This window comes from Embiotoca jacksoni, unplaced genomic scaffold (assembly GCF_022577435.1).
Source record: "Embiotoca jacksoni isolate LCO1_2020_lvr unplaced genomic scaffold, fEmbJac1.0.p SCAF_9, whole genome shotgun sequence".
NCBI lineage: Eukaryota > Metazoa > Chordata > Actinopteri > Embiotocidae > Embiotoca > Embiotoca jacksoni.
In genome coordinates, this window is record NW_027185447.1 from 17,289,426 (window position 1) to 17,315,922 (window position 26,497).

Consider the following 26,497-nt stretch of genomic DNA (forward strand, 5'->3'; position numbering starts at 1 on the left):
TTTTTTTTGACAGCAGTAAAGGCGCACTCAGATTTTCATTTTGACTGACATTTCAAATGGGCTCTGATCTGTTAAAATCCTTTTCTGCAATCGATATACTATACATACACATATAGTTATCACAAAACTCCCTCCAGCACGTTTTACAATGTGTATTATTGAGCTAAACTGGAAATAGTTTGGACTTGCTACAGAGATAATTTAAGTTTTTTCTAGGTTCATTGGAAAAGTGGTTCTTGAAAAATGTGACTCTTATTTGTCTTATTGCAAATTTTTTACATTTGTGAGCAAAAGTGTTATTTGGAAATATTGTAAGATTTATCAAGGTTAAAGTCAAACTATGGATCATACCAGTAAAATAACCATCATAACTTTTGTTATGGCAACAAAACAAACAAAAAAAAGCAATAGATTCTCTGTTAAAACTCAAATGTACAACCAAAAATGTGTTCATCAATTATTTATTTTTACACTTTTAAAATATTTTCTACAGACTCGCTTTGGTTCACAGAACCAGCTTTATATTGGTCTCAATGAAGTGATGAAGACATTACAAAATTCAGTGATATTCTACACAACTGACAAAAAAACACTGTCCACAGAGTCTCCCAACGCTTGCGCCATTTAAAAAGATTTCACAATGACTCCCGTAACCCTCTGAAGTGACTACATTAAAACGAGTGCAATTTCCAGTGAATTTACCACACGAGTGCAAGTAAACCACGAGGCATAAATATAGCTTCACTTCAGTACATGCATCGAGAACGAGAGAACGACACACTTTGAAATGTCTGGCTTCCCTCTCTGTCCATCTCCTTTACGCATGGCACACTGGGTAACAACTACATTGTCAAGGAAACCCTGGCCTGCTCTGGAGTGCAAAGAACGTCTATTGTAACCGGTTATGAGCAGATTTAACTCAAAGAACCAGTTGTTTTTTTGTTGTTGTTGTTTTTGTGGAATAGAGATGCTACTTAACACTGAGGAGAGGGAAACTGGGAAAACCACAGAGCTACATGTTGCATATAGGATGGCACGTTTAAATCCGTACCAATGTATCTTTGTCTACTAAGGCCATGCAAAAACAAACACCAAAAGCTAAGAAAAATATCACACCGAAGGGTGATACTGAGGCTAAGGGCAGTATGTCTGCTTTATTACACCAACCCATTGAGAGTGTTTTAACTTCACATGCAGCAGAAGGGGAAACATTTAAAGACAACATTTAGACAGGTAATTTGTCCTCTCAAGAACTAAGAAATGTGTAGTGTTGCTGTTTTTGTTTAAACCAAAGGTGTCTTTCTATTGCTTACATAGATTACATTCCTCCTTAAGAATGCATTTGTGTCATTTATAGCTTGCAAGGCAACCACAGTTCACAAAAATAGAAGGAAATTATAAATAATAATAATAATAATAATGGAGCCTGCACTGACAGGTCACTGCCACCAGAGGTCTCCCAAGTACCCTGGGATCATTATGACTTGAAGTGAAAGATTTGATGATCTGTTAACGTAACAGCTTTGCAACCATTAGAATAAATAACGTACCTGCAAAGGCAAAAACCCAAACCACTGATGTAACAATACAACACTAGTAAATGACAGAGAGATGACTTTCATAAAAGCACTCATAAAATCAATACACTGTCATCTTGTTGAACAAATCCATTATTGTTTAAATCCATGCATGAAACAGATTTATGCCTGAATAAAGCAAAGTGACAGAAATGTTAAATAGAACTGGCCGAATAAATACAAATCTGTAGCAGACCAGGATGAAATAAACGGACAAATACTAGGTTTTGTAGTAAATTTTGTGAATATATATCACCGGTACCGTTTTTAAAATGTCACTTTCTTTGATTGATATGGCTTTAATACACTGCAGTAAATCAGATCCAACAACAACACAAAAAAAAACCCACCACACTGACAAATGTAAATAAATAAACACGAGTAAAACAACATAAAGAATGAGCTCCATGATGTCTGCCCATTAAACATTGAACGTGTGTGCAGACGTAACAACACTATCCATCTTAGTTGTTTCCTGGCAAGCTAGTGAACACGTTTTCAGGAGTTTAAGTACTATAACTCTGGTAGCCGCTATAATCCCGAACCTCTTTTGACCAGAGAATTAGGATGAAAACACTAACAATGCTGCTGTGCAACCTGCTCTCCGCAGCCGGGTGGAGAGGTGGAAAAAAGGCGCGTCGTCTGTAGCGGACATTCAACCACAGAGCACATTGTTTTAACAGTACAAAAGAACTTGTAACAACTCAAAGAGTAGTATAACACTGGGGAGTGATTCAACCTGCTTTCTGAGAAGGCTTGAGAACTTGATTCGAGTGTGTAACCATTCCACCGTGGTGATAAAGCAACTGAGGTGGAAATTGAGATGCATTAATCTCTGCATGAAAGCAGTGGAGTCCTGCTTTTTTTTTTTTTTTTTTTTTTTTAATTTAAAAAAAAAAAAAGTGCATTATTTTTTCTACCTTTCACAACACATTTTTCACAATACTGTTAAATAAAAAGAAACTCACGGGTCTCTTATTTTACACCAAACAGAAGTTATCTACAAGTCTAGCTCTATGACTGTCCATTTGTTTATGTTTATTAGCACTCTTCACTAAGCATGCTTGACAGTTATGTATTGTAGAAGATGTAGACCGATGGACTAGCAGCTGTCTGGCAGTGTCAGTGCATGTGAAAGGAGGTTTTGGCATGTGCTTGATTTAAGATTTCCCTAACACAAATAATCAACCGGAGAGAAATAAAGCTTGATCATCTTGCATGCTGCGTGACGAACACTAAAACCACACAATGAGTCTACTGTCCACACGGATTTGGATGAGAAATAACCGCAGCAATGTGTGTTTAGTACAACAGTGAGGAATATCTACACTGCCAGTTTACAAAACAGTACAGTTAAAGTACCAACAGGTTAGTTGACTAGGTTCCCCTTTTAGTACCTGTTATAGGGGTCTCTTATGTAATGTGACCAGTGTGTTATAGGAAGTAGGAAGTGATCCAAACCGCACGTACTGGATTCATCTTCTTTTTAAACATGTCCACTGTCCAGACACGCTTTGAACGAGTCCTGCTGGTTCCTGACATTCAGCCGGACACATCCCATCACCATTCCTCAGCAGCGACGGGTTCAGAGGTGAAAGACGGAGAGGATCAGAGAGTAAACGTGGGGTCATGCTTCCTGACTTCCAGAAGGAGGCGCTCTCTCTCTCTGAGGGCCTGAGTGAGGGCAGCTTGTGCCTCACAGAGCTGGGAATCAAGGGGAGGAGTATTATTAACAGGTGCTACACACCATGTGGGCTGATATCAGATTCTGACTGTCAGAAATGGGTGTAATTGCAATACTATTACATAATACTGTTTACTCATTTCTGCTTCGTTTACCTTGAAAAGTAAGTGACAGGAGATCTAAAACATGAGGAGATACTGCGATTCTAATTCAGCTTTACAGCCTTATGGTTGATGCACTGGTGACATTACACCACTAAGTTGGTTTGCCAGCATCATCTTGAGTCACTTGATTTCTAATTTCATACACATTTGAATAGTAAACAAAGAGTCACTTGTCCTTAAACTGAGGCTGTGATACGGACAGGAACAACGCTACTACTGGGGACATGTGCTCGGTGTGTATTTTGGGGGATGTTTTTTGCACCCTGTTTCTATATGCAACCAACAATTTTTTTTTAAGAAATTCAGGTGCAGAAATAGTCCGCTGGATAATAATTAGCAACTACATAAACTCATTTTCAAATTGACACCTCAGCTCTAGTATGTCATATGTTTTGTTTTGTGTATGTCTTTACATGGTACTGTTTTTTTAGGGCTTGGTTAAAAGAACATATTTCATCATCAACCTGCTTTTATAAAAAAAAAAAAACATATAAAAACCTTCAGTATCTTTCTATGAACTGTATCTGGAAAGGATCACAGTCTACTTCTTATAACTTGAAGACAATTTTTTTTTTTTAACCAAAACATATTTCATTGAAAAAAAGCTACATGTCAGATTTAGGATTTCCTGTCTGCAGACACACTAAACTCAGGCCTACGGAGGACAGTCTACGGTTCTGCTTGAGTCTCCCCTACCTCAGCCTGCTGTTGGACGGAGCAGGCGCTGTTAGAATCGTCCGTGCCGGTCACAGGAACACCTGCTGAGGCTTTAGGGTCTGTACCTGCAGCTGCAATCAGAGGGGAGATGGTGATGATCAGTTTCTGTTCATCTTTCTGTGAAGCTGTGACAGCCGATACTGTAAGGTTGAGTCCTTGTGGTTTTAAGGTTCATGATCCTGCATGTATTTGGGTGTTTCTACAATACAAGATTTGAATTTGTCATAGTGCTAAAAAGATATTTCCTTGCTCACCTTTGACTTTCATGAGGCCGTCGTCACTCCGCTCGAGGAGCAGCTGATCAATGATGAATGTGGATGGGACTGATTGCGGTGCTGTTGGGTAGATTTTAGGGCTATCATCCTAAAAAAAACAACAAAGAAAGGGGGGGGGGGGCGTCTTAACAGTTAAACATACCTCAACACGTCAGTCCTTTAACGCTGACCTCAACCTTTGTACAGAAGATTTTTTTTAAGTTTCTTAATTCAGTGGAGTTTTTCATGAGGAAAAGGATACTTATATCTAATCTACGATGCATTTTGTACTTAAACGATCATCAAATTCAAAGTGTACTTCTCACCGTCATCATGACAGTATCGACCTACCTTCATACTGACGGTGACGTTGCTGATGAGTAACTTCATTGGCTGACCCTCAGCACTGAATTCGTCTTCCAGAAAAGGGCCGATGTTAGCCACTGTTGAGGCTAACAAGTCTGCCCGGCAGTCTTGCACTCTCATGTCCACAAAGCCCAACGACTCAGCCAGAGCGGAGCGTCGAGCTGCAGATGGGCCCATTTCTGCGCGCATGCACAGTACTGGAGGGCCCCTGCCGGTCTGCCTATCCTGCTTCTGGACCAGTTCACCTGGAGCTGAGGAAACAAAAGAAGAGATACATTTGTAAGGCATTGTGGGAACATTACACAGCAGCCAGATCCTGAATACTTTACTGTCAATGATGAACTTTTTTATAACTTGAGAAAATGTGCACATATGTAGTAACCATATTCAGATTTTTACAACATAAAGGTTGATGCATAAATTACATATTCCATCGTGGTAATTACCCTTTGAAATTAAGGATGCCAATTCAAAAAAATAAAAATATACAGACAAAATCTAAATATAGGCTTTTCCTGCGTATGATTAGTAACCTACTGAGGAGGCAGAAAGATGTAGCATCTACTTGGGAAACAAAGAGAAGTAATTCGAGTTGTAGCCTGACAGCAACAATCCAGGTTACCTTGTGTGAGACCAGTCAGCAGGTCCAGCAGCCTGATGTTACCCATCTGAACAGGGGTCAGATTCTGCGCTGCGACAGCCACAACTTGGTCTTCTCCATTTACCTCCATGGTACAAGCTGTTTTATTCAGGATCAGGACCAACACCGAGGACTGTACGACAGGACATCACATTTAAACCAATGTAGATTTGCATGTGAAATTAAACATGGAATTAATTGTTGTTCAGAAAAATACTGCAACTTTAATGACAAATTCAATCTAACCATGACCTTTGCTATATGACCGTAGTAACCCACCATGTCCTGAGACACGTCCTCAGTACTTTGGGACAGGGAGCTGCTGAGATCAGCTGACGAGCCTCCCTCTGTCCCTGTGACGAGGCTGCCTCGACTCCCCGCACGTGTGCTGTTGGGACGCATGGACTCCATACCCGACTCTGGAAACATGACACAAACTTGTAGTAGATGTCACCTGTGTAATTCAGAGAAATTCCTTTAAAATATTGGTCATATTTAAACACCTGAGTCCATGAGATGAACAAAATTGTCGCTGAAATCACTGTCCATTGATATGTTTTCATCAGGCAGGCTGCCATCCATGATAGCACTATCGATGGAATGCTGGGAAGGTGATTGCTGAATTTTTTGGTGGCGAAGACTGGAAGTCACGGAGGGGGAGGACTCTACTGAACGCTGAACCTGTTCCCTAACAACACACAAACACACACAGCCATTAAGGAGCAGCCAGTAAAAGCATGGGGTGCACAGTATGGTTCCAGACGCAGAAACACTTAGGTTGCCAGCAGCCCAGCAGGAGAGAAGCAGCACTTACTTTGCCTGCGGACTGAACAATTTGCTCATCCCGGAGCCCCGACTCAGCATGCTAAAGGCGTCCTTTGTTATTGAAAACGCCCCTTTGGTCAGGTCCAGCGAGGCACTAATGGCATCTTTGGTCACGTCCTTGGTGACATTAATGGCGCTTGACAGCTCTCCCTCCAGGCTGAAGGATGACGGTTGGCGGGAGAGGACGAAGGACTGTCCAGGTGAGAGGGGAGGTGAGAGGACAGGGGTGTCCTCCTGGGTAGTCAGTCCGTTGCCCTCCGGCCCCTCCTCCACAGCCTCGTATGCCTCCTCTACCACCCCGTCTTGTTCTTCCTGATCAAACGCAGTATTGACGGAGGAGGTGCCGTTCTCTAACCCGCTGTCCTTCAGGACAGCAACAGAGTGATGAGTGGGGGAGATGTCAGAGTCTGTTATGCTGGGGCTGTCTGTTTCTGGAGTGTGGGGGACCTCTTCCTCTGGCTCTGTGCTGACTGGTGGCAGAAGTAGACCCAATTCCACTGAGTCCACCAGAAGGGCAAGGCATACTGTAGCTGCTTTTGTCTTCTGGCCATGAGCCTGCTTAACATCTCGTATATCCCAGCCCAACTCTGCCCCTAATCGGGCCATGGCATCCTTCATCCTCAGCAGAGCAACATACTGGTAGTGGTTGAGCCACATCTTCACTGGGGTGATGGTGTGGGCCAGGAAGTGGATAGAAGCAAGCGAAGCCTCTTCCTGTGGAGCCTCCTGCTCTGAGGAGGGTTGGTGGGCTCTGGCGGGGCTGGAGCAGGAAGACAATGAACCGCTTTTGAAGGCAGATGGCTTACACATCCACACAGACACGGCAAAGGGCTCAACAAAAGGCTGGGATTTGCCTTTGGGGGATCTCCGTGCTCCATCAAAACCTAGTGCAACACGGGACAGATTGACAGACCAGACATCCCGGGATCGTAGCTGCTTCCGGTCCAGAGGTTGGGGCTCCGTGTCTTGGTAGTGCTGAAGGAAGGCGGAGGGAAGGGGGTGGAAGGCACTCAGGTCTCTGGGGTAAGGGCAAGGTGGTGTGGACTGGAAGAAAGGGCAGCTGGCAAACCTGTCACAGGTAGTGTTGAGGTCAGCTCTGGAGCCATGAGGGCAGTGACGGGTGTTACTCACAGTCATCTGAGGTACAGTAACAGAAAGGGACTGTGGACGTTCCGGATGGTCCAATATGGACGAATCCAAGGGAATTATCAGCTATAAAAGAAAGAAAACATTTACAGCCTGAGACTTGCATACATGTTGCAACAAGAACTACAAACAGAAAACATTAATAATGTAAACACAGCTGAGTATTTACCTTAAGTTGAGATGCATCCATGCGGATGTGTACATGTTCTTCCACCTTATTACTGTCTTGCAAATGGTAGAAAGCTTTGACCTGATCCAGGGTGTGCAGGAGACCCCTGGAAAACAGATTGATCCACAGCACGCTGGCCGGGTCCACACAGAGCTGGAGGCCGTTTAACTGGGCATACAGGTTGGAGGTGGGAACTGCAAGGAGGAAAAAAGATATGATATTCTGATAAACTGGGTCAACACACAGACATAATTGATAAAAACATACTATTAGAAGGTTGAAAATGAATTAAGTTTCTGTAATACAAATGTAACAAAGCAGAAGCACATGGAGAGGTCTGAATCATTACTGTGGACATAAAATAAGTTCTATAAAAAATACTTTGGACAATATGTGAGTAAAGATGAAATACCTTTCCCTCACAAATATGAACTTTAAATATGAACAAAAAGATAAAAGTACCGTTAAATACAGCATACCGATTACCTGGTAAACTGGGGTTGTCAGAGAAGTAGTACTCAGTGAACTGCAGATGAACTGCTGGTACGTTGTCTGGTAAACGCATGGCTTTACGGTTACAGGATAATAAAGACTGGGTCTTCCTGTTTTGACGGCCTCTTGTAGACACCTGAATGTGTACAAAAATAGGGCGGTAAGGGAAATATTATTAATCAATGGTGTTTTATCTGGTTCTTTCATGACAAAATAACAAACAAAGACACTCTATTACTAAACAAAAGTCGAAGTATGTTTGAGAAAACAGAACTAAACCACCTGAGTGTGAACATCTGTGGTTTCCTGTCACAATATGAAGGTGGGGACAAGACATTACAGTTTCCCCTGGGTGTCTGTTGCTCTATTAAATGGGGAACTACAAGCATCTTAAACTTAAAATAACCTTGGAAATTTGATGCTCTTTCATGATGAATAGTGTGAAATGTTCAAAATGCAAATACAGAAGCAGCCTGAGAAAGTAATTTGATGCAGCAGGGGTTTTCTCAGTTCAAGATGAGAGGCTCTGCAGCAGCCAGGAGAAGTGACACGTATGGGATTATTCTATTTTTACTCACATTTTACCTGAAACACTGAATTCTTACAACGCTGTGTTTGTTAAAACTGCTTCAGTTCACAAGGAATGCAGGAAATTTGATGCCAAGAATTCATCAGTCACCATCAAATCAGCCATCAGATCAAACATATCAGACAGCTGGGATGAAAGACACTTTTGTTGCTTCTGTGAGACCTGTCAGGCAGATGCCTCCAAGGCTGCTGATTGGATGTGCCTTTTTTTTTGGATTTTAACTAACTGCAAGTGATGAGCACACTGTAGCTAATTAGTTACATGATTTTGTTCTACCTAAAAATACAAATGTTGTTTACTGTAGTAAAAGTATGTCAAGCATGTTGATTTTCATCACAGAAAAAAACACTTTGACTAACTAATCATGCCGTCTGTGCTGTACATGCAGCAGACCACAAGAGGAAGCAGGCGACCACATCTGTGAATATACTTTTATGTGAATGTTTTGATATTTTGTCTGTTCTATGCTACAGTTGTGTGGCTGCTGGCTGACAGGCCTCTCTCCTTAATATTAAAACCGTCTCTGGCTTGCTACAGTGATCATGAATCCAAAATATAACACAATTATAATAATATCCCAAAAATAAGTCAAAAACCTGTGTTTGGTTGGTCGCTGCTTAAAACATCTGAATTAAACTGAGCTCCAGCCTTTTCTGCTGACTGCTTCCACTGTGGAACAGAAGCCTCTCGCTCCACCTAATGTGGAGAGGGGCTTCTACTGGAGCAGGTAAATCAAATCAGAGGATGATAAAAGCTTGCCTGGTGAATGTCCACGTCATCCATCCTGATCACCACACAGCTAGATCGCAGCCGCTTCAGCGATGACTCTGGAGGACCCGTTGCTGAGCTACTGCTGGTTGACCGCTCTTTGCGTGAGGATGTCGACTTGGGACTCGACTGTCCATCTAAAGTTTGTAAATGGGAGAGTAAACACTCAGTTACATATGAAAAAAGCTTACTTCTTTAAAAGCAAGATCATAATACAGATGTTAAAAAATGTGTTTACCTTTCAGGATTTGTGTCTTATTAAAATGTTACTGCTGCTGATGGAAATGTTGGTTTGCATGGTGATTGTCATATCTTGGTCATGTTTTGGTTCTGTCGGAGGTTTCTTCCTGTTAAGAGGGACTTTTTCCTTCCCTTTGTTGGAGGTTTTTCTCCCTTAAAGGGGAGTTTTTTCCCTCCTAGCTTACGTGGGAATTGTTGAATTGTTGGGTTTCTCTGTTTAATGCTGTAAAGTTCTGCTGCAAGGACTTTAACGTGTTAAGTGCCATGAAATAACCTGTGTTGTGATTTGGCGCTGCATTAATGAAATTGAATTGAATTGAATTGAACTTCTTTCCATGGCAACTGTGACAACTCTATCTGCTACTAAGGTGTGATGTGAGATGGTTGGAAGCTTGAAAAAGAGGCTACTAAGTGAACCTTGAGGTAAAGTTGTTTTGTGAAATTACTACTGACAATTAGAGGTGGGCGATATGGAACTAAAATAATATCACTACTTCCACATTACTGAAGTTGCTTCCCATTTTGGAACTATTTCCTTTACCGTAGAGTCGCTTTCAGTCAATGTCATGAACATTCATACATCTATAATTTTGTGTTTAGGAGTCAGAAAGAAAATAATAAAAATAAAATTCAGCAACAACAATGAGAAAACTGTGATTTCCGCATTCATACCTTGAACTGTCTTTGCAGGGGACTCGTTGTCTGGCAGGGGCTCCTCAGGGACGTTTGGCCCAGGGAACCCAGAGGCCTCTGCTCTCTTCTGGTACTCCTGCAGCAGTTTCCCAGCCCACTGGGCGTGAGCCTCCATGGCTCCGCTGTGGCGTTCCCAGTGACGACACCCATCAGCTGTGCAGGAGCAGCAACAACAAAAATGCAGTTACTGAATTAGCACAAAACACATGATGAGTTCATCTGAAAATGGTGGGATATATTCTCTTTTCCAAGATTTAAGCCAACAAGACATAAAACACATAAAAGCAAAGAGGTCCGAATAATTTTCAAAGCCGGTATTCATAAATATGTGCGCACAATATTTAGATATTGTTCACAATCTTGTATTGTGTGAACAGACATTTTTCTGTATTTCGTATTCACTTCAAAGAGCTGTAATTCTTAATCGAACACAAAAACTAAATGACAGCATGTTTTTCTAACTTTGTTTAATCGACCTTCATCGGCTCCAGAGGCGACTTTGCAGTTGTGCGTTCAACACTTTCAGGGATTCCACAGAGAATAAAGGCACTGGGCACACTCAGTCCCTCCATTAGTCTGCTTGAATAGTAATCCTCCTAACAGCTAGTCCTGAATGAACTCTGTCGTACAGTGTGCAGAGCCTCGGGGTGAACTGCCATTAAAAACAGTCAGAGAAAGAACCAATCCTCACACTCACCAGGTCTGTGGACGGGGTAGTAGTCAAAACCCAGCTTCCTGAAGGTTAGCTGCATGGCACCCTGCAAGCCCGGTGGAGGAGTTTCGTCTATACAATATTACAAGAAAGCTGTTAACGACCAGCCTGACCGTAATTATCCTTCAAACAATTTGCTGTATTTCAGGAACATTTTTGAGCATACAATCTTAAGCCTCATGTTGAAAGAACACATCATAGATATACTTGAGTTAGAAGACAGTAAAGACCGCTACTTCCATCTAACCTTCATCCGTTGACGAACTGTCGTTGCATATGTGTAAGTCCAAGCGTGATATGAAGGTGTGGTAAGAAGACTCCTTGACATCGTAGTGATCAAAGTTTTCGCTCATGTTGTTGGCGGTGCTTGCAGGAGCGGGTGGGGGTTCTGTCCACAGGCTGTGGAAGCCAGGAGATGGCGGAGCAGTCTAAACATCAGAAGAGGCATTGAAACATCTAAATTACTGATAATTTGACAAAATTAAGCGAATATATCTTGCTAAACAACAAAAACAAGCTTGACCGATACCGCATAGGAGCCATACTGTACCCAGAAGTAGTTTTGTGCCAACTAATTTTGAGTTAAACGCTCTTTGAGTTTGTCTTTACATCAGTGACTGTGTCTTACTTTTAGTAACATAACTTTATTTATATATCATATGTTTCACACGCTATATCTGTTGCTAGGACTAAAATAACAGATTATTTGCATGAAAAGATGCCCCCAGTGTGTACAAAATTTAAGAGCTGAGTTTGTTTGAAAAAAAAAAAAAAAAAGTATTAAAAAAAAAAAAAGCAGAAAGTAGGAAGGAGAAGAGACCTGCAAGGATTCAGCAGTCATGTTCTTTCTCTGCTGTGCAGACTTCTCCATGGCCTCGCTGAGAGATTTGGCGTAATGGATGATGGCTTTGAGCTGAGAGTCTGTCAGCACCCACAACAGGTCGTCCAGAATGAAAAGCAGCTTGGATGCCAGCACATTGCAGTCCTTTATCTGGGCAGAACAATGAGGACATAAAGACTTGTGACAAATCATTTGCAATTTAGATGGTTTCTCATTTGTGATCTGTCACCACTTCTGTGACAGAAAAGTAAACGAATGGTACGAATGTGGTCTTACTCTGCGTTTTAGAGCAATGCGGATGCGTCCCTGGTTGGTGATGAGACGTAATGGCGTGCTGCCGAGGTCCTGGTCATCGCTCTCAATAGCATCTGCCTCAATTCTTAGACTCTGCCAGTTAATTTCTTTGAACGTCAACACCTGAATGAAACAATAAAAATATAAATCCATCAAGCTATGATCAAACATGAACACACAGACCAAAAAAAACAGCAGGATCACACACTTATTTGGGACGCATTTCCTTTTAGGTGTATTACAAGTCCTCAAAATAGTCACTGCAGCTAATGCAGACAAAACATTTGACTTAAATGATTCACTGCAGGCACACTGAGCACACATGACTTATCTGGTACATTGTATTCAGGAGGGCATTGCATGAACGTGAGACAGCAGAGTGTTAAAGCTATTTGAGGAGGGAAATAACAGTGTGCTGCCCGGTACCTCTCCTCTCTTTGGGAAAGTGATGCGGGTGTAGCGAAGGTCACTGCGCTGCCATTTGGGGTTGAGGCTGTTGCCCTGTAGCTGCCAGAGCTCGAAGGAGGCGTGGAAGGCACGAGCCTGCACCTTGATGGTAATGGAGTTGATCTTCACAGACATGCCCTCTACCACTTTCTCAGCAAAGCCGTACTCACTGTAAATACACATGACGTGGATTGTAGTGCAGTATTCAACTTTAAATATGTCGAGTCAATACAAGATTAATGAAGGCTTACCTCTGGCCGGCTGTTATGGCGATAGGAGAAGGGCCATTGGGTGGACGAGGCTCTTCACACGTCCTCATCTCTACCTCTACCTTATCCAAGAACTACACAAAAGAGGAAACATTCAGCCAGCACCCAGCAAGTAGAAGTAAAGAAGTAGCCAAACATGTACTATGGATAAGAGCATAAAGAGAATACTGATGGTTACAGGATACTACTACAGTCATAGCCAGAGTTATTTTGGATTAAAAGCCTGGGGGAAGTTTAGTGTTGCAGAAATATGCAAGAACTGTGGAGAAGGACAGAAATAACATTGTTCTTACCAGGCAGATGGGGCTTGTTTTCAACTTTGTCCATTGTATCTGAAAAGAGGACAGCAAGGTCAACAGAGTCAGTCACAAACACTTGCCACAGCATCCTGCGCTGTTTATCATTCACTGGGCACGGTGAGCAGCAAGCTCCTGCAACATGACACAGCAGCTACTACAAAAACTATTAGGCTGTAATATTTCAGTGTAACAAATAACTTAAAATGTCTTAACATCACATCTATTAAGTCAACGGATGCAAATACTGAAGTGCGACATATCATGGCATCCTGTGTAAGGACAACAGAGTTTAACCCAACACTGACCTCTGAGGGCTCAAAACTAATTATTCAAGATTCTACTTCGAACACTGGAATGACAATTGTAAGGACAAGAAGCGGAGCAGTTTAAAGTGATACTCTGTACAACATTGGAAAACTGTTTGGGATTATTTGGGAACACAACCCAGTCTTCCTGACAGCTCAATGTACACAAGCCAGGATATCTCAGGATCTCTCTAGCCTCTGGCCTTTTGTGTCCCTATGAATCATGGCTTGCTTGTCTATTATGAACAACCAGCACTGGTCTAAAGGATCATGATGTTCTCAGTGGTGCCTCTAGCAGTGCTTATCTTTGTGGTACTGCCACTACTCATTTCCTCTACCACTGAATGTCAAACACAAGCTCTGTGGAAATTAACAGACAGAATATTTTTGTGTGGTTTAAAAATGAACTATAGGACAATAACACATTTTTCAATAGTCTTATTAGAAAAGGGAGACAGCCTCTCCTGTCAGGCCAGCTACACATTTAGGTTAGACTAGTCATAATAACATACCCTGATTGCAGCTTTGTTGCAGTAGACCCGAGTGACAGCCAGCCAGGTAGGCAGGTCAAGCATGTTCTGCAAAACCTCTTCATCGAGCTCAAGGTTTGACAGCTGCCCTTCCCCCTTCAGCGTACTCAGGTTGATCTTGTCTGGGGACAGATTCTTGGTGAACCTGAGAAAACGGTAAAAAAAAGGTAAATGTTTTAAGGTGAAAATACACAAGTTCATATACGTTTTATGAGGGAAACACCAGCATACGTCACTGATGGTCAGGAAAACAGAAATACCCCAGATTGAATTATGCAGATGTTTTTGAAGTAGTGAAACTGAATGAGTCATCCTGAGGACCCGTAGCTTCCTCACAAGCCTTACTAGAGTCACACAGCTGTGCTCACAGTCGAGGGTAACCTCTCCGACGGTGCTAATGTAGCCAGCAGCCAGGAATAGACTGAAACCCACACAGGGTGAAGATATCAGCAATCTGGGCAAATTGATTTGTTAAATTGGTTAACCCTCTCATACGCCACATGAGTGAACACTGCTCTGCTAAATCCCTGTAACATTTCAGACATTAACCAAGACGAGCAGACTAAGCGTCATTTGATCGAGCTATAGGGTGTAGCTCGCAGTCTAGAAATTGATATTAATTCAATTGTAACGCATAATATTGTCAGCTCTGATGCCATGCTAATCCTGATCAACCTGATAAGCCAGTCATAGGTTAAGCTTCCTTCTCGTATTGAGCAACAAAATAACGACTAAATCTATTGTGGATCAAATCTGGTCTATTACCTTTCTAAAACTGAACTGTTCACATTAACCCCGACACACCAGGCCTTTTAATGAAGCCTGTAGCAAAGACCAAGTACACGTGTCAAATCACAAAATAGCTTAGACTCAAAGGTTCAACGTTGGGTCGTCTAATACGATTGTCTTTTAGTCTGGTAGATGAACGATTTTTAAGAATGATTTATAGGCTTAAGACCCACATTAGACCAAAGAATATAGCGGTGTTTTCACTCATAAAATCAGTGATACATGCTATTTGCTGAGATTAGCGTGGTTTAACAAGTTCCAAAATTCCACAGTTTATTCATGGCTTGAGAGAATCACATTGTACAAGCGTGGCCAAAATCACCAACTGATTGGTTTTTACAATCAAAACATACCAAAACCGTATTCAAACAATTAGCATTTAAGAATCAGCCTTGAAATAGTCGATTTTAATCCGACAATCTAAAAGTGGTTGACAAAGTACTGTTTGGTCAGTTTTGGACTCCGTCTGTATATTTAAACCAAAATATTCAGCAGATAGGAATTTATACATGTACCAATTCTTAACATTAAAATGGATGCACTGCAGGTACAACATACCAGGGTCAGATATACAACTTCACCCTTGTCATCACGTTGGTCATCTTAAAACGACCATACTGTTATGTGGCTACTGATAAATTGAGTCAGCCACAGAATGAAAGGATAAACTCAGAATTACTTAACGTGATTATTGTTGACAGCAGGATGCAATTTAACTGAAAAGATGCTCGGACCATTTCAAATTATAGACCACGCCGTGGTCAGCAACATTAATGTGCCTGTCTGTCTACCTTCCAGATACGTTTCCACCGTGTCCCCTCTGCTGCAAAAACTTGCTTTAATTATTCAGAGACAGAGACAACTAAGAGGAGGAGAGTAGCAGACAGTCAAAAAGAAAGCCTCCGATTGAGGAGACATCTATTGTTCAGGCTCAAGATCAACTTCAGCCTTTAACCCCCATCTAACTAGACCTTTTAAACACATTTCACAATTGCTTTACAACCCAAATTAATTTCTTAACAACTATCAGCAGTGCCCAACTCAATGCAAAGGAAACAACACATTCTCTGGCAATAAAACCTAAAAAAAAAAAAAAAAAAAAAAAAAAAAAAAAAAAAAAAAAAAAGGAGACTATACATCACAAAATAGCAGGCTTTATAGAAAATACTGTTGCTGAATGCTGAAGGTTACTGCAATACAATATTTGTATATCGGGATGCAACACAGGCAAAATGGGTCCACACACTGTAAATGGCAATAAGACAAGAAGCGTCACTGACAATTCTGGCAGCAAACGTCAGATGTCAATACTAATTTTGTCATTCATGAATGCACAAGCTAGAAATACCTAGAAATAGAGAAATAGAGAAATAAAGAATGTCTTTTACTACCCTAATAATCTGCGTTCAAACATACCTGTTTGTTCAGGACAAATATAAAAAGGCAACACCGTAACTTCCCCTGTGCAGACAATGATTTTTTTTCCTTCCTTTGTGCTGGAGGGGAAGCTGTGATTTTAAAGACGCACTGAGCATGATTTCATTCAAAAAAAACAAAAAACAAAAAAATATATTTTTAAGAAATAACTAACAAGCCTCCGTTATTCACTTCACACAGATACACGGGCTCACTGAAGACGACAGGATGCCAGCTTTCATTTCCACGATAACGTAATTATGAAATTTAGTACGGTGGGACCTCAGTGACATGTGAAGACAGTGGGGTATGTTAAAAAAACAAACACATTTCAAATGTAGGTAGTATGAAACCCATTACGCTCATACATGGTCGGGAAAGTAATGTTATTGTCGTGCAGTTTAAGGCGGTGTGGTGCGTTCACTGTCCCCGTTCATTCCCCTGCCGTTATTCGTAAACCAATCCAGCCAGCTAAATCTAAAGAGCCACAAACGTTGTGTTATGTTGCGACCGGTAACGTTAAAACCATCACCCAGCTGAGCTAACCGGCTAAGACACACACAAAAAAACCAACCAAACATGGCACTTACCTTGACAAATGTTTCAGGATTTGCTTTTTAATAATCCCAGCCATTTCTGCTGCCGCTCGTGTCGAACAGTGTCGGCGGGCTTGACACTTAAATAAACATGTGTTAGCTCGCAGGTGCCTCTATACTGTACGCTGCACTAGGCGTGTGCATCTTGTTAGCCGCTGCTGGCACGGCACGGCACAGCACAGCATAGCACAGTTCAACCCTGGCTGCAACGCCGGACAACAGCTGACCCCCCCCCTCTCCCTCCCTCCTCCCCTTCCACGCTCACGCGGGCGCGCGCACGCTCTGCTCGGCACAAGAAAACACAGAAGCTCCAACAACACGATGCTGCCCCCTGCTGGGTGTTTATGGGAACACAGGGGGTGTTATGAGCAGATGATGTAAACTATTTAATCAAACTAGAAATAAAATTACACTTACTGTTAAGGCAACGCGGATCTAAATAATAATAATAATAATGATACAAAAAAATATATAATATATACAGGTAGTTATTATCATTATGTGTATTCATTTTAATATCCAAGAACAAAAGCAGAGGTTTTTTTGACAAGAAAATGAAAAGTGTTACTAGTAATTCAAATAATGGCTCCCTTCTATTCAAGCAGTTTAACAACCGAGCAGCAAAGAGGAATTTTTGTTTTTGTTTTCACCTTTTCCTTACTTACTGTAAAATGTTAAACGTATTCTCCAGGACAGCCTATTCTACACCTTACTGTACGGTAGAAGTGATGATTTTAGAAAATGTTCAGAAAATTCAGCTCAATTCGAGCTATATTTGTATAGAGGGCAGGCTGTGTAGTAAACCTGGAGCAAAGTGTTTTAATAGCACCAATTTGTTTCTGTGCCTCTACAAAATGTGTGACTGTTTACCAGCCCAAAGGAAAACATTTTGCCAGCCAAACCTAGGTTAATTTGGCCATGTAATCAAAACACACTTAACAAGCATATTACCATTGCTCATTTCCCTATGTAAAAACACACTAACAAAGAAATAACATTGAATTTACATGACTAAATATGGCATGTTTTTATTACCATCTTCACAATATTACATTCATATTTAGAAAATAAACTGTATTATTTATTTTATTACATTACATTACATTTCATTTAGCTGACGCTTTTATCCAAAGCGACTTACAATAAGTGCGTTTCAACCATGAGGGTACAAAACCCAGAACAACAGGAATTATGACATTGATGTCATATTATATTAAGACAATTAATTACATATTTACCACTAATGTACACACCTGGTGTAAAATTAGAGTTTATATTTTTCTTTTCCGCTACCAGGACTGTGAGCGCCCACTACAGGCCGCGGGCGCACACTGCAGGCTACAAGAGGCACGGGACGGGATTCAATCATGTGACATGCGCACTCGGCCCTGTTATTGAGTTTGTTATGACAAGTCGAGGCCTCGGACTAAATTAGGAGCGAAGCCCCCCTCCCGTGTCTACCCGGGTGAATCCGCAATGGAGGGCATGGACCTGGACCTGGACCAGGAGCTCATGCAGAAATTCAGCTGCATGGGCACAACAGACAAAGATATTCTAATATCGGAATTTCAGAGGCTCCTCGGGTTTCAGCTAAACCCGGCTGGATGCGCCTTCTTTCTGGACATGACCAACTGGTGAGCTCGGGGACTCGTCTCGGCCTTGCTGTGCGGGTTAAATAATAGCTCTCTACGCTGCAGTACAGTACAGAGATAATTCGTTGGAGGGAGGTGAGGTGAAATGGAGAAGAACATAATCGAAAGGTGTTATTGTGTATTGCGACAACAGAAATGATCGCGTCTGTGTTAGCGTGGGAACAATGACGGTTAACGACGTTGTAGTAACGTAACCAGCTAGTCGGTGTGACTTTTGATTGCACAGCGGAGAGCACCAGGGTTCGTATATCAGGGGGGAAGAAGAAAGAAAGAAGCTCCCGAGACAAATAAATTGTTGTTTACTCTCAAGTTAGTACCGAAGCAGGTGTGGCATTTTTTTTTTATTTAAAAAAAAAAAAAAAAAAAAAAAAAAATCAATATTAATGATTTATTTGATTGTTTTTCCGCGGTCGCACTTTTATACTGAAAAGCGAGGTACTGTAGCTCAACCTGAACTGAACCGATACGTGTTTAGGTTTTTGATTTTGATTTTGATTTTGATTTTTACCCACTCTGTTAACAGGTTATCGTGTTGAGCTTCACGAGAAACGTTGTTAGGTATTCGCGATTATTGTAACAAGATGATAAAACGTCAACTGCTTGCTGTTGACTACAACCACAGTTAAGGGAAGTTTATTACGTAACCTATTAACATAGCGTTTGACGTACTGTAGCTCAAAGCTCATCCAGCGGTTGTATAATCTTTACCTCACTCTGCGTGCACTAAATGTTATTGTACGTTTGACAAAACTGCAGCTGTATTGGAATTTTTTATTTATTTATTTATTTTTTATCTTCAAAGTCTAACTTCCGGCGGAGTATTTTGAAAATGAAACATAGGGCAGTGCAAATGCCCCTCCTCCCCCCAAGTGAAAATGAAAATGAATGTGTTTGGGATCTGAAATCGTCCCTAAAATATATATTTCTCTGCGCATATGCAGCATTAAGCCAGTTAATGCAGGTCTGTGGAAGATCACAGAAGCAATGTCCGGTGGGAGTGCAGGCTGTAGTAGAGTCACGTGATGCCGCCGCTCTGCAACGGGCCTTCTAAAAATAAAAATTAAAAAAAACCTGCTGGTTTATGGATGACCTGCGTGTCACGGGAAGCACCCAGTCTGAATTTGTCTTTCATCCACACCTTTAAAGCTAAATGAATAGTCGCCATTTTAACAAAGACAAAAACAAGATTTTTATTTTTATTTTTTATTTTTTTTTAATATGTAATAAAAATTTCAATGACGCATGGAAATAGTTAACATTTGTTGTCTTTGTTTTATGTGATTGTTAATAGAACATCTTTGTTTTTTTTGTTTTTTTACTGTTGGTTAGACACAATAAGCAATCTGAAGATATCACTTTAGGCTTTAGGAAATTATAAAAGACCCTTTTCGCCAACCCATTGATTTATGAAAGACCTCAACACTAACAAAAACATATTTTATCTTAATTTAAATGGTGAAATAAAGTTCACACATGCGGAACAGAGGCTTGGATGATCCCATTTTTTTTTTTATCCTAATTTCATTAACATCTGTGCAAACTGCTGTTGAGGTCTCATCTACATAAATGTGCCGTGCCCAAATTTAGATCTGTGCTCATTAACTGGATTTCCGCTTCTTCTTCTTTTTTTTTTTTTCCGTCCCAGGAATTTGCAGGCAGCCATCGGAGCCTACTATGACTTTGAGAGTCCCAACATTAGTGCACCATGCATGTCTCTTGTCAAGGATGTAACAATCGGTGAAGGAGAATCAGTTCCACCTGACACGCCTTTCACAAAGACCTGGAGGATACAGAACACGGGTAAGTCAGCTGGAATAGTAATAACTGAAAGCTTACAGAGCTGACACCACACCTCGTGATGAAAAATAATCACATGTCACGTGAGGTCAGCATAGTTGTCTTGTGTGTCTTCCAGGTGCAGAGTTGTGGCCTCCTGGGGTTTGTCTGAAGTATGTTGGAGGAGATCAGTTTGGCCACGTAAACATGGTGATTGTGCGTTCGCTAGACCCCCAGGAAATGACTGACGTTAGTGTGCAGATGCAGAGCCCTGTGGCTCCCGGCATGTACCAGGGCCAGTGGAGAATGTGCACCGCTACGGGACTTTACTATGGAGGTGAGGACCGAAATTTCACAGCAAAAACGAATGGGAATTGTTGCTTTTCAATAGATAAGCTAAAGAGGAGACTGCTATGATAAGTCGATAAATCTGGTAGATTGGCAGAAAAAAGCATTTATTTATTACAGTGACTTTTTTCACAACAACAACAAAAAAAACAAAAAACATTTGCAAGTTCCAGCTTTTCAAATTGGTTTAGATTTGCTTTTCCGCTGCTGTTTTAAAACATTATTAATGGAATATCTTTGGGCTTTGGACTTTTGGGCTGACAAGTGAAGCTATTTGAAGATGTCACTGAGGTTGTTTTTTTTAAAAAAAAGAAAAAAAGAAAAGAATCAATTTGATGGAAAAAAAAAAAAAAGATTTGTCCAGCAGGCTCCGAAAAGTCTCTTGTGTTTTCTCTCTTATTTGCAAGTGATTCCTTTATCGTTTTACTTTCCGCATCTAATTGACGACTCCCCTGTGTCCTTATCTTGTGACCTACAACCAACTCAGTATCACCATACGAAAGCAGATACAAAGGGAATGGGGGGTGACTGTCAACTGTTTGTCACACTGTATAAAAGCTGCCCTACGGAGGAGATCTGAGAGCTCTGCTGGACACCTCTCTTTGAGGGCGCGTGTAGTTGCTCCTTCTTGCAAGAATAAATGTCCGATATGTTTGATTTTGAACCAAGCCTCTTGAGTAATTTTTCCAACACAATTCAAGTCAATTTTCTTTATCTACTCTTATGTCACAAATGGAAAATTTGCCTCAAGGTGTTTTGCAGTCTATGTTACCTTGATTTGTATGAAAAAAAAAAAAAAAAAGGTCCTCAAAAATTGCTTGTCTATGCTGTATATGCTATGTAATACCACTTGTTTGGTCAGCGCCTAGGCGGCTGCAAAACCTTCCATCTTTTCATACGCACTGATAATCATGTAATGATTCTTGTCTCTCCCATTTTTTTTCCTCGTAGATGATCATTTGTTTCAAACTAAGCTGCTGGTAGAGCAAAATACAGAATTTATCAGTAGAGGGCAACAGTCACTAATGAAGATAAAGTGCTGGATCATTTTTTTTTTTTATGCATTTACTGCAGTCAGACCATTTTAACAGTGAAGGGTCATTCAATTAAAACATGAAAATTAAATTAAGAGTCATTCATTTCATTGATTTATGTCCCAAAAGAAAGTCCCTCAAGACATGCACACTTATAGATTAAGCAGCAGAGGGATACTCAATTAAAACTCATACTTGGCTTAAATATTTCATTTAGGAATATTAGCGATAACTCGTCACCTGACACCGTTAGTTTCATCGTAACGTTCAGAGCAAGAGGAGAGCTGCGGATCGGGAGCCCGTTCGATCTTTTCGGTATACCATCAATGTATGGTCCATATTTCATTTGTGGGTATTAGGTATCATCCCCTGTTTTAGATGGTTATATAATATCAGCTCTCACTCTGTACGATAGTGTTCGTGGCTCTATATTTGAATGTTTGTTTTGTCTCGTCAGATGTAATTTGGGTGATCCTGAGTGTGGAGGTCGGAGGCCTCCTCGGCGTCACGCAGCAGCTCTCCTCTTTCCAAGCCGAGTTCAACACCCAACCTCACCGCAGCCTGGAAGGAGACTACAACCCCTTCGCCTCGCCAGAGAAGAGCAAGTGCCCCAACAGCAACAACAACAGCCTCTGCGATGACAGCGGCCACAGAATGGCAGAGGAACATTGGCAGGGAAACCCAAACCAGCTGCAGCAAGATCAGAATGGACTTTCACACAACTCTATGGATCTAGTAGCAAACAGTCTACAAAGCAATCTATCAGTAGTCTCTTATAACCAGGTAAGATATGTCAAACCGCAAAGAGATTTTTCCGTACCCCTGAATTGGGGTTAAAGCTCATCACGCTGATCCTCCTGCAAACAAACCCAAAGTCTACAGAAACATCAGCAAGCTCCGCGAGGCTGTTCTGAGAGCAGTCGTTGGAGCTCCAGTAGATATAAAAAAAAGTTAGCATGCTAAAATGACGACGTTAAGCAGGTGCAATGTTTGCCCGGTCCACACAATATTTCATACGAGTCCATCAAACAGTAATATCCCAGTTGGCGGTAGTAATCATACTGACAAGAGCTATGCTGACAGCATGGCTAAAAAAAATAAAATAAAAAAAAAACACCTCAAATGTACAAAGCTAAGCTATAATTTAGCAACTAAGTTAGCATTCTCAACTAATTTAAACACATCGGATGTTCCGATGCAGGAAATGACTTACAGTCGTTGGGCACCTGGCAGCTTTTATTATGAAACAAGATGCAGTTTATCAGCAATGCTAACTCATTGGTCAATATTAGATGGTCTAAGTCTATGTTTATGTTTTCCTACAGGTTTTTGTTGTCTGATTTTAAAGGAAAAAAAATAAGAACAAAACATTTGTATTGGATCAAACAACTAGCCAGTGTTACCTAAAAGTTATTTTCTTGATTAATTGATCAATTGTTTGGCAGATAAATTTACCCAAAAACCCAAGGTGGCATCCTCAGATTGCTTGTTTTATGCAGGCAACAGTGTAAACCCCAAAAGTATCAGGATTGCTTTTACTTGGGACAAAGAAAGCAGCAAATCTTCACATTGGAGAAGCTGGACCGTAGAATTATTGAACGGGCATTTTTGCTTCGAATTTTATGTAAATATATATATCAAAATAGTTGTTCAGTAGCCTCAATTGACTAATCAACGAATTAGCTAATTGCTTTAGCTCTACAGCCAACATTGTGGCTCTACATGAAAGGTCTGAACACAGTGAAAATGTACACGTTTCCTCTCTTTATCTAGATTTGTTTTTCATGAATGTCCTTCGCGTCTTGCAGCCTCACTGTGATTTTCTTTTTTCTTTTCTACAGGGTATACAGGAGCCCTATCCTTTTGGGCACTCTTAAATGATGGGACTTGTCACAGTGATGCAGCACTGAACCGTACCTCTGGAGTCTGTCACACCCATAAGAAAAAAAAAAACAAAAAAAAAAAACGAGGCTTTATCGGTAGCTGGTGAAAAGTGTGGAGATTCAAAAACACTTTATGCAAAGTCCAGATACACTTTGAGAAACCAGAGGCCAACGCTCCTGACGTGCAGCTCAACCAACATCCCGCACCCACTGTATGCACGTGTGAATGCTAAGTTAAAAAAATGAGTGCTGAGTCTTTTGAGTGATAACTTTTTTTCTTTCATTTTTCAGATTTCTTTTCTTTTTTTTTTTTAGTTGTCAGAGTGCACAGGAAATAGCGATGACAGGAGTGTGTGTTTGTGAACTTTTTGTGTAGATGTGTGTGTGAAAACCTAACAAGAGACTTTGGAGGAAAAGCCATTTATTTTGCCAACTGATTCTCCAGTTTCTCTCAAAGTCTTGGTATATCGATTGGGTTCGTGGACCCTATGGTTCTCTCTATTACTAAGTCTAATAATGTGGGCAGCCCTGAAACACCATTTTTGACTTTTTAAATCTGAAAGAAGCAACATTTTCCAGAGCTCTTTAAAAGGCTTTACCTGTGTTTTTCCACATGGTTCACGCAATACAGGCAATACTTTCTATGCTTTCATAGTACCTGCAATTTTAGAAGCTGTGCAACTTTGTTCCACTGGAGGGAGTCAGCCGTCAATAACGAGAGGAAGATGAGATCTGAGAAACAGAAGTCTTGAGTACGCTGCATCTCCTAGGATTTGTGTTAGTATTGGTCATCCTTTCTTCCACAGAACAAATTACCTCTGCTTTCTGGATGCTACCTACATACATACATCAGAGCTACATACTGTAAATGGAAGCAAGCAAGAGGTTTCTGAAACCAAGTCATTGGCACGAGAGATCAAAGAGTCCTCCGAGACAGTGAAGGTCACTTCTCATACATTAATAAGATGTCACGAATACACATATGTGAAATATAGAAGTAATACGACCAGAATATTCATCATTGGTAAATTGTCTCCCATCATTGTCTGGATTTAAGATTGAGTTTTAGTTGCTTGCACTAAATTTAAGCCATATAAACAGCAGTAAAGACCTGACTTCACTTTTTTTTTTTTTTTTTTTTTTTCAATTTAAAGCAGAATTGAATTTGTTTTCAACATATTAAGTTGAATGTATTTGCTGAATGTAGAAGACGATAATGTTTTTGGAAATATATTAATTTACCCAAATTATATACATTATATATTTGCTTTGAAATGGCAGTTTTATCGGTGTAATTATTGTTCTGCATTGTGCTATCTCTTGTTAAAATCGTGCTTGGGAAGTTCAATATTCAAATCTACAAATGTTCCCATTTAACATTTAATCATGTTTAAAAAAAAACAAAAACAAAAAACATGATTTCCAATGAAATGACAGAATCATATCCTGAAGAATTGTCACTGCATATTTATTTACTAGTTGGCTTATCTATGCACTGAGTAATGTAACCTCCTTGACAAGGCCTGTTTGTACTTTTCTTCTCAGTTAGGTCCTAAAGGGGTCATCAGCTCTGTGATTTTTATCTGTCATCCACAGCCAGTGTTCGACCCCATCGTCAGGTAAACACACCTTTTCATTAAAGGCACTAACTGTTAGCCCCAGGGGTGCTGAGCCTCAACAACATGACGATACCAGCCGAAAACACACCTTGTCACAAGGATCCCTGGGCTCTTGCTCTTTCATAGAACTGTTCATCGTCTGTCAATAACCTGAATGATAAATGTTTCTCCCTGTCGTCAGAGGTAGTTCCTGTCAATGTCAGTTCATCAAGCGCGTCATGTGCTCTGATCTTCGTGTAATATCTCCGAAGTTTCCACTGGCCAGATTGCAGAATGAATCAGTTGGCATTAGACTCATACAACAGAAACATTTCATGTGAGTGAGAAAGTGCAAACAGATGAAAGCTTATTTCCTGTATGTTTGATGAATGTTTGTATGATTAAATTATCACTGAAAACTAAGATCTTGGACGTTGTGTTTTTGCAGCAGCTTTCACTCGCAGATTTCAGGTCTGAAACTGGTACCAGATTTTAAATCATGATTTTGCTCAGATTATTATTATTTTTTTTTTTACCAGATCTTGTGTTTTTTGTGTGTTTTTTTTACACTTAACATTCGTTTTTATAAAACCTTGACACGTTGAAAAGGGAGCTACAAGGTCACGAGTGTCGGCCTCAAAATAAACGATAAGAACAGCTCTTTAGATAATATGAGGAGTAAACACTCGGGCCAGTTGATTCGCAGCCGACTCATCAGATGAAGTTTTTCTCTTTTTACACTTCAGGGAGGTGTCATGTTGCACGTTGGCCTAGAGCTTTACTGGACAAACGCATGCAGCCCCTCGATGATGCCCCGTCCCGTCTGCCGTGTCCGTCAACGGCTGTCCAGCAGCAGCCTGCACAACCAACTGCCTGAGGGACAAACTCTCATTTGTCATTTGCTCGGGTTGAATGTAAAAACATTGAAGGTAGCGCAGTTGATGCTGCTGAATGATTCACTGAGACGGTTCAACCTTCAAAAGCTTCAGTATTTTGATGTAGACTCTGAGGCACATTTTCAACTTCACCCAAACTTATTGCATAGGTTGTGAGCACTGTAATTATACAATTTCGCGGTAGGCCTTTGAAGAGAATTGGGTGGATACACAAGCAAGCAGTTCCTCGGAACATCGCAGCACAAGCGCACAAACATTAGTTTAGTTTAAACAAACATTTACACACTCTCACTTGCTCTTCTCCATAACTCAAACTCTCTTTGTACCAGTTATTCAGCTTTTTCAGTAATACTTATCGACCTCTCAAAATGAATTTTAACCGAACTTAGCCATTGGTCTTCAAAATGCCCTGTGGATGCTTGATGACGAAAGATGTCTCAGACCATGAAAACCAGCTACTATAGCAAACAGTGGAATAAGTTGACAGT

General features: G+C 40.8%; 2 protein-coding genes across 2 annotated transcripts; one reads left to right on the forward strand and one right to left on the reverse strand.

Moving 5' to 3' along the window:
• Nucleotides 1–445: 445 nt before the first annotated feature.
• bltp3a (bridge-like lipid transfer protein family member 3A) lies at nucleotides 446–17,020 on the reverse strand. Its single transcript, XM_069140426.1, has 21 exons — nucleotides 16,817–17,020; nucleotides 14,004–14,166; nucleotides 13,181–13,219; nucleotides 12,870–12,961; nucleotides 12,598–12,787; nucleotides 12,154–12,294; nucleotides 11,857–12,027; nucleotides 11,284–11,464; nucleotides 11,022–11,108; nucleotides 10,304–10,477; nucleotides 9,383–9,528; nucleotides 8,029–8,170; nucleotides 7,543–7,736; nucleotides 6,217–7,439; nucleotides 5,906–6,090; nucleotides 5,682–5,821; nucleotides 5,385–5,535; nucleotides 4,748–5,013; nucleotides 4,397–4,505; nucleotides 4,122–4,213; nucleotides 446–3,281 (listed from the first exon to the last, which is right to left on the reverse strand). The coding sequence occupies exons 1-21, from the start codon at nucleotides 16,858–16,860 to the stop codon at nucleotides 3,186–3,188; spliced, it is 4,026 nt and encodes a 1,341-aa protein (XP_068996527.1). The 5' UTR covers nucleotides 16,861–17,020; the 3' UTR covers nucleotides 446–3,185.
• A 1,183-nt stretch (nucleotides 17,021–18,203) lies between these two features.
• On the forward strand, nucleotides 18,204–25,536 carry LOC138193156 (protein ILRUN-like). The gene is made up of 5 exons (XM_069141012.1): nucleotides 18,204–18,456; nucleotides 20,120–20,274; nucleotides 20,390–20,587; nucleotides 22,090–22,415; nucleotides 23,474–25,536. The coding sequence occupies exons 1-5, from the start codon at nucleotides 18,299–18,301 to the stop codon at nucleotides 23,507–23,509; spliced, it is 873 nt and encodes a 290-aa protein (XP_068997113.1). The 5' UTR covers nucleotides 18,204–18,298; the 3' UTR covers nucleotides 23,510–25,536.
• Nucleotides 25,537–26,497: the final 961 nt, after the last annotated feature.